This window comes from Salvelinus sp. IW2-2015, linkage group LG20 (assembly GCF_002910315.2).
Source record: "Salvelinus sp. IW2-2015 linkage group LG20, ASM291031v2, whole genome shotgun sequence".
NCBI lineage: Eukaryota > Metazoa > Chordata > Actinopteri > Salmoniformes > Salmonidae > Salvelinus > Salvelinus sp. IW2-2015.
In genome coordinates, this window is record NC_036860.1 from 36,996,982 (window position 1) to 37,012,345 (window position 15,364).

At 40.2% G+C, this 15,364-nt stretch overlaps 1 protein-coding gene across 3 annotated transcripts in view; it reads left to right on the forward strand.

The window, feature by feature from the left end:
* Positions 1 to 15,364, forward strand: part of ttc3 (tetratricopeptide repeat domain 3) — a 31,276-nt gene that overhangs the window by 2,592 nt on the left and 13,320 nt on the right. For all 3 annotated transcript variants that reach the window (XM_024013576.2, XM_024013577.2, XM_024013578.2), the window contains exons 7-18: positions 133 to 265; positions 990 to 1,075; positions 3,130 to 3,224; positions 3,623 to 3,685; positions 3,794 to 3,848; positions 4,388 to 4,574; positions 8,649 to 8,694; positions 8,792 to 8,894; positions 11,049 to 11,085; positions 11,879 to 11,933; positions 13,509 to 13,599; positions 13,941 to 14,093. In XM_024013576.2, the coding sequence (XP_023869344.1) occupies positions 133 to 265; positions 990 to 1,075; positions 3,130 to 3,224; positions 3,623 to 3,685; positions 3,794 to 3,848; positions 4,388 to 4,574; positions 8,649 to 8,694; positions 8,792 to 8,894; positions 11,049 to 11,085; positions 11,879 to 11,933; positions 13,509 to 13,599; positions 13,941 to 14,093 (1,104 nt within the window). The remainder of the gene's footprint in view (positions 1 to 132; positions 266 to 989; positions 1,076 to 3,129; positions 3,225 to 3,622; positions 3,686 to 3,793; positions 3,849 to 4,387; positions 4,575 to 8,648; positions 8,695 to 8,791; positions 8,895 to 11,048; positions 11,086 to 11,878; positions 11,934 to 13,508; positions 13,600 to 13,940; positions 14,094 to 15,364) is intronic.

A 15,364-nucleotide genomic window follows, 5' to 3' on the forward strand; every position in this document is an offset into this window, starting at 1 on the left:
TGGGGATGTTTAATCTCCCATCTGTACCATCTCTATTTTTTTGCTTAGAATTTTCTGCAATAATCAGTGCTATATAAGTTATGATGGTGAAGGCTAGAGGTGTTTTGTTGACTGGTACCTCTCTGTGGCCAGCATGTGCCGGAGGTCCTGGACGACGCGATACGCTGGCTGGAGCGGACAGGAGAGCCCCGCATCAAGCTGCGGGTTCAGGAGCTGGGCCCCAGAGGGAACTGCTTTGCTGCCCTGCAGCTCATCTTCACTGAGTGTAAGAACCACTTTCAGGCAGCGTGTCCTCCATTGGTGTTAATATGGTGGTCTGATGATATACTGTCTGTAAGCCTCATACCGATGTGTTTTTACAGCCTTCTCACACTAGCTCTTAACCTACTGTTTAGGGCTTAGTGGTAGGTAGCTTGTGGAGGCTGAAAGGTGAAACATGGTAGATAGGCGGTGATAGCCAAACTTTATCAGCGGGGGCTTTGTTTAAGCCAGCATTTCTGGAGACCGCCCAAACCTAATGACACAACCTTAAAATTTGTGAATCGCTCTTTTTTTATTACATTACATTCATTACATATAATTAATCAAAATTAAGAACCAATAAATGCCGTAAAGATTATTTCGGGAAACATTTGCATATTGTCCCATACAATCTCGAAACTGTTTTGTGTCTCCCCCCCATATGTAAACTTTATTTGTCACATGCGCCGAACACAACAAGTGTAGACCTTACTCTACACTTGTATTCGGCGCATGTGGCGAAGTTTGCTTTAATCTCTAGTCTTAACTGTTTTGTCCCCCCCAATACAATTTGTATTTTATTCGGTGACCACCACCCCCTGCAATTCCCGTGTGATGCCGACTTTGAATATTACTGGGCTATAGGCTAGAATACCACGGTGCAATTAAATATGACATTGTTTATCCTACTCTGGCAACTTGGTTAGCAGTGAATGGGTCCCAATACAAACATGACCTTCTCTCATCAGATGCCCACTATACACAGGCCATGGGAGTCGACAGGAAAAAAATGATGCGAGAGCTTGCACAGGACCCCGGCCAATGGTCTATTGAGGTAAGCACCTGTAATTTATAATGTTGTCATCCTTGAAGGACTCAATGCCCTGGCCTTATTTTATGTACAAATGGTGACGATGTGGAAAATAAATGTATTACAATCATTTCGTTCCGATCAGCAAAACAAAGTTCTGAACCAAAAAGTACTCTTTATCGTTTTACCTGTAAAATACCTTTTTATTTATCTAATTATCAATGTGGATAGAGCAGGCAAACAACTAGTTTACATTTGATGGACAGACAAGTGTAGCCTATGGTGTAAAATTTGACACATCTTGCAGGTGGGTAGAAAGAGGGTTGAGGAGGCTTGAAGCACTGGGCGTCTTACGACATGCATTATCTGAATTAGGTCCACATAATTATACCTAGGAGGAGTGGCTTCTGTGGTGGAACTTTGCATTTCCTTTTGCGTTAACTAGCTAACAATCTGTATGTGCAGAGCGGCACCAGAATTTAAAATGCATCTTACATTTTGTAGTTAATAAATCCAATGTGATAACTAGGCCTAAAGTATTCTTAACTAGCATTGACAAAGTTAATCTAATCTTCTGTAGCTAATTAAAAATACCTATGTTCTGAATCAAGCTTGTAACATCAAGACAGTAGTCTATTCTTTGGGAGGGGCAGGTAGCCTAAACATGCAACGGTTTTCATATTACAGGTAGATACTAGAGAAAGTTTTCTGAGGAACAGTGGGCTTTGCATAGGCACTTAAGTTTTGTGGGACTAAAAAGATTCCTAGAACATAAAATCACTTTATTAACCGGTTCCCATGCTCCTAAAATAACGGTTATTTTCCGGACCATTATTTATCACTTTCTTTCTGTTCCTTCAATGTTATTTTCCAGTTTTCTGTTCTATTCCCTAAACCGGTTCCAACCCCTGATAGTAATGTTTCAGATGTATAGCAGATGTTTTTTTAAATTAACTAAGTTGATCGATAGGTTAGATAACCTTTCTAGGACCCACGTTCCGCTAGCGGAACACCTCCACAACATTCCGCTGTAAAGGCAGTGCGGGAAATTCAAAAATATTTTTTTGAAATATGTAACTTTCACACATTAACAAGTCCAATACAGCAAATGAAAGATAAACATCTTGTTAATCTACCCATCGTGTACGATTAAAAAAATAAAATAAAATAAAATATATATTTGCTTTACAGCGAAAACACAACATGATTATGTTAGATCACCGCCAAGTCCAAAAAACACACAGCCATTTTCACAGCCAAAGATGAGTCACAAAAAGCAGAAATGGAGATAAAATTATTCACTAACCTTTGATCTTCATCAGATGACACTCATAGGACATCATGTTACACAATACATCTATGTTTTGTTCGATAATGTGCATATTTATATCCAAAAATCTCAGTTTATATTGGCGCCATGTTCAAAAATGCCTCCAAAATATCCGGAGAAATTGCAGAGAACCACATCAAATAACAAACTCATCATAAACTTTGATGACAGATACATGTTTTACATAGTTATTTAGTTAGTTTAGTTATTTAATTCTAACTAAATATTCAATAACGTTCCAACCGGAGAATTCCTTTGTGTCTGTAGAAATAATGGAACGCAAGTCGATATCATTTGGAATGCGTGTGACCAGGACCTGGCTCTCTGCCAGACCAATGACTCAAACAGCCCCCATCCGGCTCAACATCACAGTAGAAGCTTCATTCAACGTTCTACAGACTGTTGACATCTAGTGGAAGGCATAGGAAGTGCAAACAGATCCATAGGCGATGAGTTGCAAATCGACCAGCCTCAGAATTCTCACTTCCTGTTTGGGTTTTTGCCTGCCTTATGAGTTCTGTTATACTCACAGACATCATTCAAACAGTTTTAGAAACTTCAGTGTTTTCTATCCAATAGTAATAATACTACGCATATATTAGCATCTGGGACAGAGTAGGAGGCAGTTCACTTTGGGCACGCTATTCATCCAAAGTGAAAATGCTGCCCCCATCCCTAAAAAGTTAATTAATTCTGACATGTGTTTTCTATTAGGATTTTGTAATTTTTTTCCGCTTCCTTTCCTCAGAGAAGTGAAGAGATGAAGACTAGAGGAAATGATCAATTTCAGAAAAAGAAATATGATGCAGCAGTCAAGTGTTACTCAAAAGCCATCAAATATCAGTAAGTGGCTGTTTTAACATTGGATTTACGTACTTTTGGAATGTTGGAGGACAATATAACATACGCCTGTGATTGCATCAAGTCAGGCTGTTTCCCATGTACTCTGATTATCTGTGCATTACCGCTTCCCAATGTGTTATTGTCACGGTACCTTTTGATTACATTGTTTATTCATGCGTTTTATTCAAGTGACTAACACCCTGCTGAACATGTTCATTTATGGCACCATAAATGTCTCTGAAGTGTAAATGCTACTTTGACCAACTCTATCACGACTCACTTTCCCATTTGGTCTGTCAAAATGGACCAGAATGGTGTACTTAACTACTCATAAATAATATATTTTTTTGTATGTCAAGGAATTCTTGTTTGATAACATAATCCTATCTATTTTTCAGCCCTGAAAACCACATTATCTATGGGAACCGAGCACTTTGTTATATCCGTTGTGAAAAATATTTGTAAGTCCTTCAAACTATAAACATATGATCAACAAACCTGTTTGTGTAGGACACTTACACAGACCCATTAAACATGTTTAATGATCAAGGCATCATTTGTTGTTACAGAAAAGCTGTTGGGGATGGAAAACGAGCCACTTTAATACAACCAGAGTGGGCAAAGGTAAGCAATTCTACCACAGCCACATCTGAATTTCCATTGCGATTGCCCTCGGCTTAAAGGGGTATTTCGGGATTTATGTCGTTCCCCAGGGTCAGATGAACTTGTGGATACCATTCCAGTCATTGTGCTAATGCTAGTTAGGAATTCTGCTAAAGCTAGTTGGGAACGTCAAACGCAAAGACAAATGATATCCACAAGTTCATCTGACCCTGGGGAAGTAGATAAAGGGCTTTGATGCCAAAATCCCGAACTATCCCTTTAAGCAAGATTTATCAAAAATATCTCAAGATCAAACGCACTGATGGTGGTGAAATGAATACATTTTAGTCAGCTCTTTGTTCTGGCTGACCAGCAAGCCAGTTCTATTGATCTGAAATCAACATGTTTTTTTTCAGTGTGAGGCATGAAATGCTCAACATTCTACAGAAAGGATAGGTTGTGTGATTGGAATGTTAACGCCCAAAGTACTGTCATTCCTAAAATGTCTGTATGCTGTGAATGATGGTATCTTCCCTTCCTCTGTGGTCTGTGTATGGCAGGGTCACTACCGGTACTGTGAGGCGCTGTTCCTACTGGGGGAACAAAAGCAGGCGATAGAGGCCAACGAGTGGGGCCAGACCCTGTGCAAGGCTGACCCAGAGGGCATGAAGGACCTGCTGCAGCAACATGCCAAGTTGAACATAGAGATGGAGGAGAGCAAGTGCCACCGGGCAGAGGAACGTAAAGGTAACGGGGAAATTTGCCCACAGAACATCGTATTTAAACCAACTGATCATGTAGGAAAACATAATTACTAGGATAAATTTGGGGATGATTGTAAGACTTGGCTTGTGGTTACCAAGATTAATTTGGCGCCTTGTAAACTCCTAGCGATTTACATGGGGTTAAAAACCCTCCCAACAAGAGCTTGTCCCATTTGCAAATCATTCTTCATGAGATGCACCACCATAGATTTTTTTGCATATGCAATAGCAGGAAGTGTGGGTGGCTAATCGTAACTCTACCCAGAGGGTACCTCCATATGAAGTTGGGGGAAGATATGGAAAAGAAACATCTTTGTTTACAGTGGGTTCGGAAAGTATTGACAGCTTGACTTTTTCCCAGATTTTGTTATGTTACAGCCTTATTCTAAAATGGATTAAATTGTTTTCCCTCAATCTTAACACAATACCCCATAATGATAAAGAAAAATCAGGTTTTTAGGAATGTTTGCAAATGTATTAAAAAACATATGTATTCAGACTAGGGATTCTCTGCTATATCGGTTAACATATCAGAATCGGACAATACCTAAAAATGCCAACATCGGTATCGGCTGATGTCTAGTGTAATGCCCGATGTGCAAAACCGATGTCAAAGCTGACGTGCATACCTATATAACGAAGGTACATGACATAACGACGCCATGTAAAATTTTGCGCTATATGTGCAACACAGCATCTAAACTAGCCCACAATTTCTGCTGTGTGGGTCAAGCAGTCATTTGAAAGAGTAACAATTTCAGTGAGACAACTCGATGGTGAAATCCATTATAGGCAAGATAATAGAAATCATTGCCCTTGACAATCAACCGTTCTGTCCTGGGTGTTGATGGCTTTCGCCGACTGGTCGAGCACCGGTTAACACTAACAAGTGCACTATTTTTCTGATGTTGCCCTACCAGAGTTGCACAGTAATAGCTTCACGACATGCATACTATGGAATGCCGTTAGTTCTTTGCGTGTCAAAAAAGATACAGTAGCACAGTCAAAGCTGTACAAAAGTCAGCTAACACCGGCCATGAACGATGTTTACAATACTGTGTTGGTAATAAAGCATCATTTGTTCGACCGCAACTTCTGGGGTAGCTAGCTTTAGCTTGGTACCTAGGTTGCACCAATACAACAGCCTGAAAACAATGATCAGTAGAACCTGCAGTCATTTTCATTATTCATAGCAATGATTTAGGAATCCTTGTAAGTATTGTTCTTCTATTGAAATTTAACTTCAGTTCATGAAATTGAGTAGCTGGCTAGCTACTTAACCTTGTTCCCCAAAGCTAAAGTTATAAGCAGCCAGCTAGCTTCATTTGGCTAGTGAGGCTCGATCGAACCGGGTTATGTGTTAAACTGGCCACAATAAGGATTCGGCACAATAGTCAAATTTGCGGTTTGCCTTCAAAATAAAAGTATGTCATTGACAGTGATGCAAATTAATACAACTAGAATTATGCCATACTTTTAATGAAGGCTAACCGCAAAGTCCACTATTGTGGCTAGCATCACATAAATGGATCCGACCACCATTAACTTAATATGGCTGCAATCCCGCTACCGGGATCGATATGACAGCAGCCAGAAAGTGCAGGGTGCCAAATTCAAAAAGCAGAAATCTCATAATTAAAATTCCACAGACATACATGTGTCTTATACCATTTTAAAGGTATTGTTAATCCCACCAAGTGTCCGATTTCAAATATGCTTTTCAGCGAAAGCACTACAACCGATTATGTTAGGTCACCATCAAACCACAATAAGCACAGCCATTTTTCCAGCGAAAGATAGCAGTCAGAAAAAGCAGAAATAGAGAAGATTAATCACTAACCTTTGTTCTTCATCAGATGACACTCATAGGACTTCATGTTACACAATACATGCATGTTTGATAAAGTTCATATTTATATAAAAAAATCTGAGTTTACATTGGCGCGTTACATTCACTAGTTCCAAAAACATCCAGTGATGGTGTATAGCCACATCGTTTCAACAGAAATACTCATCATAAATGTAGATGATAATACAAGTTATACACATGGAATTATAGATATACCTCTCCTTAATGCAACCGCTGTGTCAGATTTTAAAAAAAATACGGAAAAAGCAAACCATGCAATAATCTGAGACGGCGCTCAGAACATTAGTAAAATTAGCCGCCATGTTGGACTAAACAGAAAGCAGAAAATACATGATAAATGTTTCCTTACCTTTGATATTCATCAGAATGCATTCCCAGGAATCCCAGGTCCACAATAAATGCTTGATTTGTTCGATAATGTCTGTTATTTATGTCCAATTAGCTACTTTGGTTAGCGCGTTTGGTAAACAATTCCAAAGTCACAAAGCGCGTCCACCATAACGCAACGAAATGTCCAAAAGTTCCATAACAGTCAGTAGAAACATGTCAAACGATGTATTGAATCAATCTCAAGAATGTTGTTAACATACATCTTGAATAACGTTCCAACCGGAGAATTACATTGACTTCAGTTGAGCGACGGAACGGAGCTGCCTATCACGTGAAGGCGCATGGTCAAAGCATGGTCAGCTCGTGGCAGTGGTGACTAATTCCTGTCTCCTTCGGCCCCCCTTAACATTAGATTCATCAGACAAAGACTGTTTACATCTAGTGGAAGCCGTAGGAAGTGAAAACTCATCCATATCTCGCTGTAATTTCAATGGTTGAAAATCTGCCACACTCAGAAAAAATTCAAACAGGAAGTGGAACTTCTCGGGTTTTTGCCTGCCATATGAGTTCTGTTATACTCACAGACATAATTCAAACAGTTTTAGAAACTTCGGAGTGTTTTCTATCCAATAATAATATGCAAATATTAGCAACTATGACTGAGGAGCAGGCCGTTTACTCTGGGCACCTCTGTGCACCTTTCATCCAAGCTATTCAATACTGCCACTGCAGCCATAAGAAGTTAATCAAATTAACTGTATTATAAATTAGGGTTATTTTAGATGACACCTAGCTATTTAGTTAGCTTTCTAAAGCTACTGAAACATAGCATTCTATAGCTACTGAAACATGTCTTTTTGCTATGTTTTTGTGGAAGAATGTTTGCACCCATGAGCTAGCTTTTTTTTAAATGACCAGCACTGTAGGTGCGCGAGGCAACTTTACCAGCATCATAGCATACGTATCGATGAATTGGGGATGGTGCCAGGTTTCCTCAACTTGGCATTCAGGTCTAAGTTCAATTGGTTTCATCAGACCAGATAATCTTGTTTCTCATGGTCTGAGTCTTTAGGTGCCTTTTGGTTATCTCCAAGCCAGCTGTCGTACCTTTTAACCTTTACCGACCCCCCCCCCCCCGGATCCGGGATCCTCCTCATCAGAAACGCTGACTAGCATAGCCTAGCCTAGCGCCACAGGGAATATCATATAATTTCATGAAATCACAAGTCCAATACAGCAAATGAAAGATAAACATCTTGTGAATCCAGCCAACATATCCGATTTTTAAAATGTTTTACAGCGAAAACACAACATATATTTATGTTAGCTCACCACCATATTCAAAAAAAGTCATTTTTTAACAGCAAAGATAGCTTTCACAAAACCCACAAATAGAGAAATTCATCACTAACCTTTGAACAACTTCATCAGATGACAGTCTTATAACAACATGTTATACATTTATGTTTTGTTCGAAAATGTGCATATTTATAGCTACAAATCCTGGTTTTACATTGTGAACATGGCGCCAAAATGCTCCAAATTGTCCGGTGAAATTTTAGTCGCGTAATCTTGGTCCCGTGTGGCTCAGTTGGTAGAGCATGGCGCTTGCAACGCCAGGGTTGTGGGTTCATTCCCCACGGGGGGACCAGGATGAATATGTATGACCTTTCCAATTTGTAAGTCGCTCTGGATAAGAGCGTCAGCTAAATGACTTAAATGTTAAATGTAAATGTAATCTAAATTGTCCTAAGTTTATTGTTTGTTGGAGGTAGTCTGGTTTTGCTAGATCATTGTCTGTATGTATTATCTTTGATTTGATGTTTGTTTTCATGTTTACAAACTATTCATTTCTAGCTGGAAGATCAAATAAAACTGCAGCTAAGAAAGTTTCAAGTAAAAGGTATGTACAGTATTACACAAGTGTTTACGAACCAACGGCAATCATGCATTTGTTGATCATTTTGAAGTTGTTAACCTGGTTTTACTGTTATCTACAGGACAGAGAGTAACACCAGAGCAGACACTACAGAGTCACAACAGACTGCTAAACCCACCAGTAAGGTTGAGCCTTCCGCTAAAAACACTACTCCTGAGAACAAGGTCAGTTACTCAGACCTGAGCCTCAACTTTCAGTACCCTAATCTATGAATTGCATTCAGGATGACACATTTTGTCCACAACAGTCCTTGTAGAGTACAAACAGGACTTAATCCATGAGTAGTTTCAACTACAGCAACTGGTGATTGCTTTGTTGTGCACTGATCAATGAGCTGCTGGATAAGCTATAACATTGACTTCATCTCATGGACATTAATGTTTCTAAAGACCAGTTTGTGAGTAATACTGTTAGGCATGTTATGCAGACCAAATACACTGAAGAAATATAAACAGAACATGTGTAACTGTTGGTTTCATAGGTTGAATTAAGAGGCCAGAAATGTCCATACGCCTTATTTCTCTCAAATTTTGTTCACAAACGTTTAAATCCCTGTGAGGGTTTCAAGATAATCCATCCATAAGAAGTTGATTAAACAGCATGGTCATTACATAGCTGTACCTTGTGCTCGGGACAAAAGGCCACTCTAAAATGTGCAGTTTTGTCACACAACACAATGCCGCAGATGTCTCAATCTTTTGAGGGAGAGTACAATTGGTATGCTGACTGCAGGAATGTCCACCAGCGCTGTCATGAGAATTGAATTTCGTTTTAGGAAATTCGTCATAATGGCCTCGACCACGTGTAACCACGCCAGCCCAGGACCTCTACATCCGGCTGCGTCACCTGCAGCATGGCCTGAGACCAGCCACCCAGACAGCTGATGAAACTGTAGAAATTCTTTGGTTGTGCAAACCCAGAAACGGTTAGAAACCGTCTCAGGGAAGCTTATCTGCGTGCTCGTCATCCTCACCAGGGTCTTGACCTGACTGCAGTAATGCGCGTCATAAGACTTCAGTGGGCAAATTCTCACCTTCGATGGCAACTGGCACACTAGAGAAGTGTACTCTTCACAGATGAATCCCAGTTTCAACTGTACCGGGCAGATGGTGTCGTGTGGGTGAGCCGTATCCTAATGTCAAAGTTGTGAAGAGTGCCCCATGGTGGGGTTATGGTATTGGCAGGCATAAGCTATGAACACAATTGTGTTTTATCGATGTCAAATTGAATGTAGAGAGACAGTGACGAAATCCTGAGGCCCATTGTTTCTGTATGATAATGCACAGCTCCATGTCGCACGGCTCTGGACACAATTCCTGGAAGTGGAAAATGTCTCAGTTCTTTCATGGCCTGCTTACCCACCAGACATGCAGTGCATTTGGGAAGTATTCAGATGCCTTACCTTTTTCCACAATTTGTTAGGTTACATATTTCCTCAATATACACACAATACCCCATAATGACAAAGCAAAATCAGGTTTTTACAATCATGTCTCGGCGCTCTACAGAAAATTCCTTCGACCTCGTGGCTTGGTTTTTACTCTGACATGCATTGTCAACTGTGGGACCTTATATAGACAGCTGTGTGCCTTTCCAAATCATGTCCAATCAATTGAATTTTCCACAGCTGGACTCTAATCACGTTTTAGAAACACCTCCAAGGATGATCAATGGAAACATGATGCGCCTGAGCTCAATTTCGTGTCTCATAGCAAAGGGTCTGAGTAATTATGTAAATACAGTATTTGATTTTTAAACCTATTTTTGCTTGTTATGGGGGGTGTGTAGAGAAATTCTAATTTAATAAATTTTAGAATACGGCTGTAACGTGACTGTAAAGAGGTCTGAATACTTTCCGATTGCACGGTCACCCATTGAGCATGTTTGGGATGCTCTGGATTGCCATTTTCCAGTTCCCGCCAATATCCAGCATTTTCGCACAGCTATTGAAGAGGACTAGGACAACATTCCACAGGTCAAAATCTACAGCCTGATCAACTCTATGCAAAAGATGTCGTGCTGCATTAGGCAAATGGTGGCTACCAGATACTGACTGGTTTCCTGATCCATGCCTTTACCTTTTTTAAGCTATCTGTGACACTGATTTCATACCAGTATTCCCAGTCAAATGAAATCCATTATATTAGGGTCTACTGATTTTAATTTTTTTATTTATTTTTTCTTCTTTCAATTGGCAGATTATGTATGAACTAACTCTAACGGAAATTGTTGCATCTTGCATTTTTCAACAACAAAAAAATCAGTGTTCATCATCCCTAATGGTTTATTTCTGGTGTTTTTCATGTCGCCGAACACAGGGCTTGGAAGTCAAGGTGGAAAGCCAGACACAACCAGGTAGGATGTTTTTGGCTACTATTTCTGTTTTGCTAGAAATTAAGTCCTCTGTTTGGGTTGATATGCACTGAACAAATATAAACTCGACGTTATGTGCTGGTTTCATAAGTTGAAAAAGATCCCAGAAATGTTCTGTATGCACAAAATTATTATTTCTCAATTTGTGCTCATTTTGTTTTAATGCCTGTCAGTGAGCATTTTATCCTTTGTCAGGATAATCCATACACCTGAAAGGTGTGGTATATCAAGAAGCTGATTAAATATGATCATTACACAGGTGTCTGGGCACAAAGTGTGGGGGTGGGTGTACTTCTGTCTGTAATAAAGCCATTTTGTGGGGGGAAATCATTGATTGGCTAGGCCTGGCTCCCCAGTTGGTGGGGCTCAGCCTACCCATGGCTGCTCCCCTGCCCAGTCATGTGAAATCCATAGATTAGGTGCCTAATGAGTTTCTTTCAGTTGACTGATTTCCTTATATGAACTGTAACTCAGCAAAGTGTTTGAAATTGTTGAGTTTATTTTTGTTCAGTATAAATAGAAGCAAATATAGTTTGGCTTTTTTAGTTGTGTTAAATACAATGCAGATTTTTAGGTTCCACAAGAGATGCTTTTGATTAAATTAACTCAACAAAAGTCAGCTGCTTATCATAACCTTTTGATGTTTTGACTTCCTTGAGCTGTCTCTTTAAGAACACGCGCTGCTACTTTCTTTGCCAAGTTGCTGTTTTTTCACTGGGAGCATCATGTTTTCGTCTGAGTGTTCAGAAGCTAACCCTTTTCTCCTTGGTGAAAGGTGCAGGAAGAACACATTCGGTGGATAATACCAAGGTTCCTAAAGAGATGAAAGTGTGAGTTTTATGTTCGATTTGGCTTCCGGGTTTGTAATACATTAGGCTTACCTCAATGCCAGACCAAAAGACCAGGTCTGCTGTTGAGTGGGGAAGAACGATTTTTAAAGCGGTATATTGACCCCAAACGGGCATTACTTGTGTGGTAAAGTTGATGCGAATGAACAGTAGGGTGTTGCACCTAAACTTCGATACTAGAACATTCATTTTTCAGTACTAGATTGTTACTTTCGGTTCATCTGTCAAATGTTTCATGTCATCTACTGATTGAGATGTTTTTAATGTAAAGATATAGCTTAATCGTATTCTGTAGTTGAAAGCAATGCGTTAGAAGAAGCCTACATAACCAACCTATAAAGTAAAATACACCATTTATGGCCAGCTATGTAAACGCTAACATTGATTTTTATCCTGCAATAGATGTCGTTCAATTGGTAATATTCTTTTTTGTCTTCTAATGCCTCTTACCGGTAAAGATTTTCCATTACATGCTAGAACACTTTAAAATGCAAGATGATACCTGTAGCTTCTAGCTTTGTAGGCTAACTTTCTTTGCTGCCTTACAGCTGAAGCTAACATAAATTCAGTATCTTGTTTGATAATTTGCATTATCGTTCACATACTATTTCAGATTTTCAAAGCTTATTTCAGATTTATGTCTCCCCACCTTATCTTTGCTTAAACCTCGAACTGACCGTGTGAATAATTACATGGTTCTTAAAGAGAGCGCACACTTTTATTAAAGATTGCTTCCATGTAAATGTTGTTGATCAGTATAATATAAGTCCCAAATGGAAGGGATGCAGATTGTTTTTCATCTGTAGGCCCATGAAATCAGACAAAACAAGCTCTAACTCAATGTATGCGCACACCTATTTAATATGCTTTCAACTGTATTGTGAATAGGCCTTGGCTACTTAATTTCCCCAGTTTATCAGTTGAGATTCGCCATTCAAATGATTACTGTTATGTGGTTTGGTAAAAAATAAGTCAAATCTGATTCATTAATGCATGTGTTGAAAAATAAAACTTAATGATATTGAACTCAAAGGATCTGTCTGGCTCAAGTGCATTCTATGACTACGGCTAATATGCTTTTTTTCTGTCTTGGAATTGTGATACCAAACCTAAAATTCTGGTATCATGACAACACTAATGAACAGTATGATGGCAAATTTAAGATTTTTGGTCCACCCTAACAGTGGAAAAATAATTTAGGCTTTATCGGAAGCAATGGATATTTTCTGCTTTATTGAACGCTACCAAGAATCTGAATCTGTTCTTTTTAAAATTGTGTATAGGAAAAGCACATACGGCACACCTTTGTTTGCAAGTTGTGTGGAATGTACTTTCTTGCTAACTTGATTAATGCTTGACAGTGCTTGTCGAATCATGTGGCACACCAACTGCCTACAGCTCTGTGCACACCCTTGCATACTTGGGTTATTTCCTGTTTTTGGTCTGCCTCAACTGAATATCTCCAGTGTTAAGTTTTTGTATTGTGCAATTGACTACAGTAGGCTACTCAGAAGTTAGCATTGTCAACACCTAAAAGTGATCCGTTTTTCTTTTCAGTGAAATGGCTGATAAAAATAGCAGCAAACCGGAGCCCTGCGCTTCAGAGAAAACAAAAGGGAAGAACAGAAACCAGCAGTCAAAGGAAAAGGTAGACCGTCATGTGTCAATGACCTCATGTTACAAGTCAAACAGGTTTTCACAGCGCTGGATGCTTTTCCTTCCTTGTATTTCTTGCCATAACTTTACATTACTAATGGCATGCATCTCATTATCAGAATGTACTGTGGCCTCCGTGCCTTCCTCCTGCGAGTTTAACCCACCACCTCCCTGGCTCTGAAACATAGTTAATACATTCATCCCATAATCGTTTTTACCACAAAAAGCATGTCAGCTAGGATGATGCATGATCTCCTGAAGTAGTTCTCACACGGAAAGTTTTTCTAAAACTTGTGTGTTATTAGTGACTCACTGATACCCCTTCCCACTCAGGCGGTATCCGGCAGCTCCAGAGACCCTAGTGTGCGGGATGCACTGATGTCAGCTGTGCAGGACGCCCACATGGCCCTGGCCGACCAGCGATGCCGCAACGCAGAGCAGGCCTTCTCCCAGGCCCTCAGCATCCTGGCGACCAGCACACCAAAGGTACAGCACAGAACAGTGTTCCTCTCACAATCAGCCCTCAGTGACACTATCAGAGGTGTGTTAGTTGGGCAACTTCAGCTCAAATTGTACTCCACTTCATCCAGTTTTCTAACCTGTGAAATAACTTTCTATCAAATTCAATGTTTGTCAGTGGTAGTTTTAAACTGCCCTTTTTATGTTCACTGAATGTTTTAATAGGTTCCCAAAATGAGATTATCTTAAGGGCTGTGCTCAGTATGAAAAAACGTATTGCGTTCAATTAATCAAAAATGTTGGTGGTCTGAGCGTTTAGTTGAAAACGTGGAGGGGTTGTGCGTTCAAAATGCACTGCTGTCCTTTTTTTTTTTTTAAGCAGCAATCAGCAGTTGAAACCATAAGAGGTTCCCCTGTTTAGCTAAAGATCTGAGGGATGAGGCTGGAGAAATGTAACCACTCTCAAATTCATACAGCTATGGGTGCAAATAATGACCATATCAACTCTTGCAAAAAAAGAAATGTCCCCTTTTCAGGACCCTGTCTTTCAAAAAGAATTCGTAAAAATCCAAATAACTTCACAGATCTTCATTGAAAGGGGTTAAACACTGTTTCCCATGCTTGTTCAATGAACCATAAACAATTGAACATGCACCTGTGGAACGGTCGTTGAGACACTAACAGCTTACAGACGGTAGGCAATTAAAATCAGTTATGAAAACTTAGGACAGTAAACAGGCCTTTCTACTGACTGAAAAACACCAAAAGAGATGCCCAGTGTCCCTGCTCATCTGTGTGAATGTGCCTTAGGCATGCTGCAAGGAGGCATGAGGACTACAGACGTGGTCAGGGCAATAAATTGCAATGTCTGTACTGAGACACCTAAGACAACGCTACAGGGAGACAGGCCAGACAGCTGATCGTCCTCGCAGCGGCAGACCATGTGTAACAACACCTGCACAGGATCGGTACATCCGAACATCACACCTGCGGGACAGGTACAAGATGGCAACAGCTGCCTGAGTTGCACCAGGAACGCACAATCCCTCCATCAGTGCTCAGACCGTCCGCAATAGGCTGAGAGGCTGGACTGAGGGCTTGTAGGCCTGTTGTAAAGGCAGGTCCTCACCAGACATTGACAACGTTGTTGCCTATGGGCACAAACCCACTGCCCAGACCGGATCCGACAGGACTGGCAAAAAGTGCTCTTCACTAATGAGTTGCGGTTTTGGCTCACAAGGGGTGATGGCCGGATGCGCGTTTATCATCGATGGAATGAGCGTTACACCGAGGCCTGT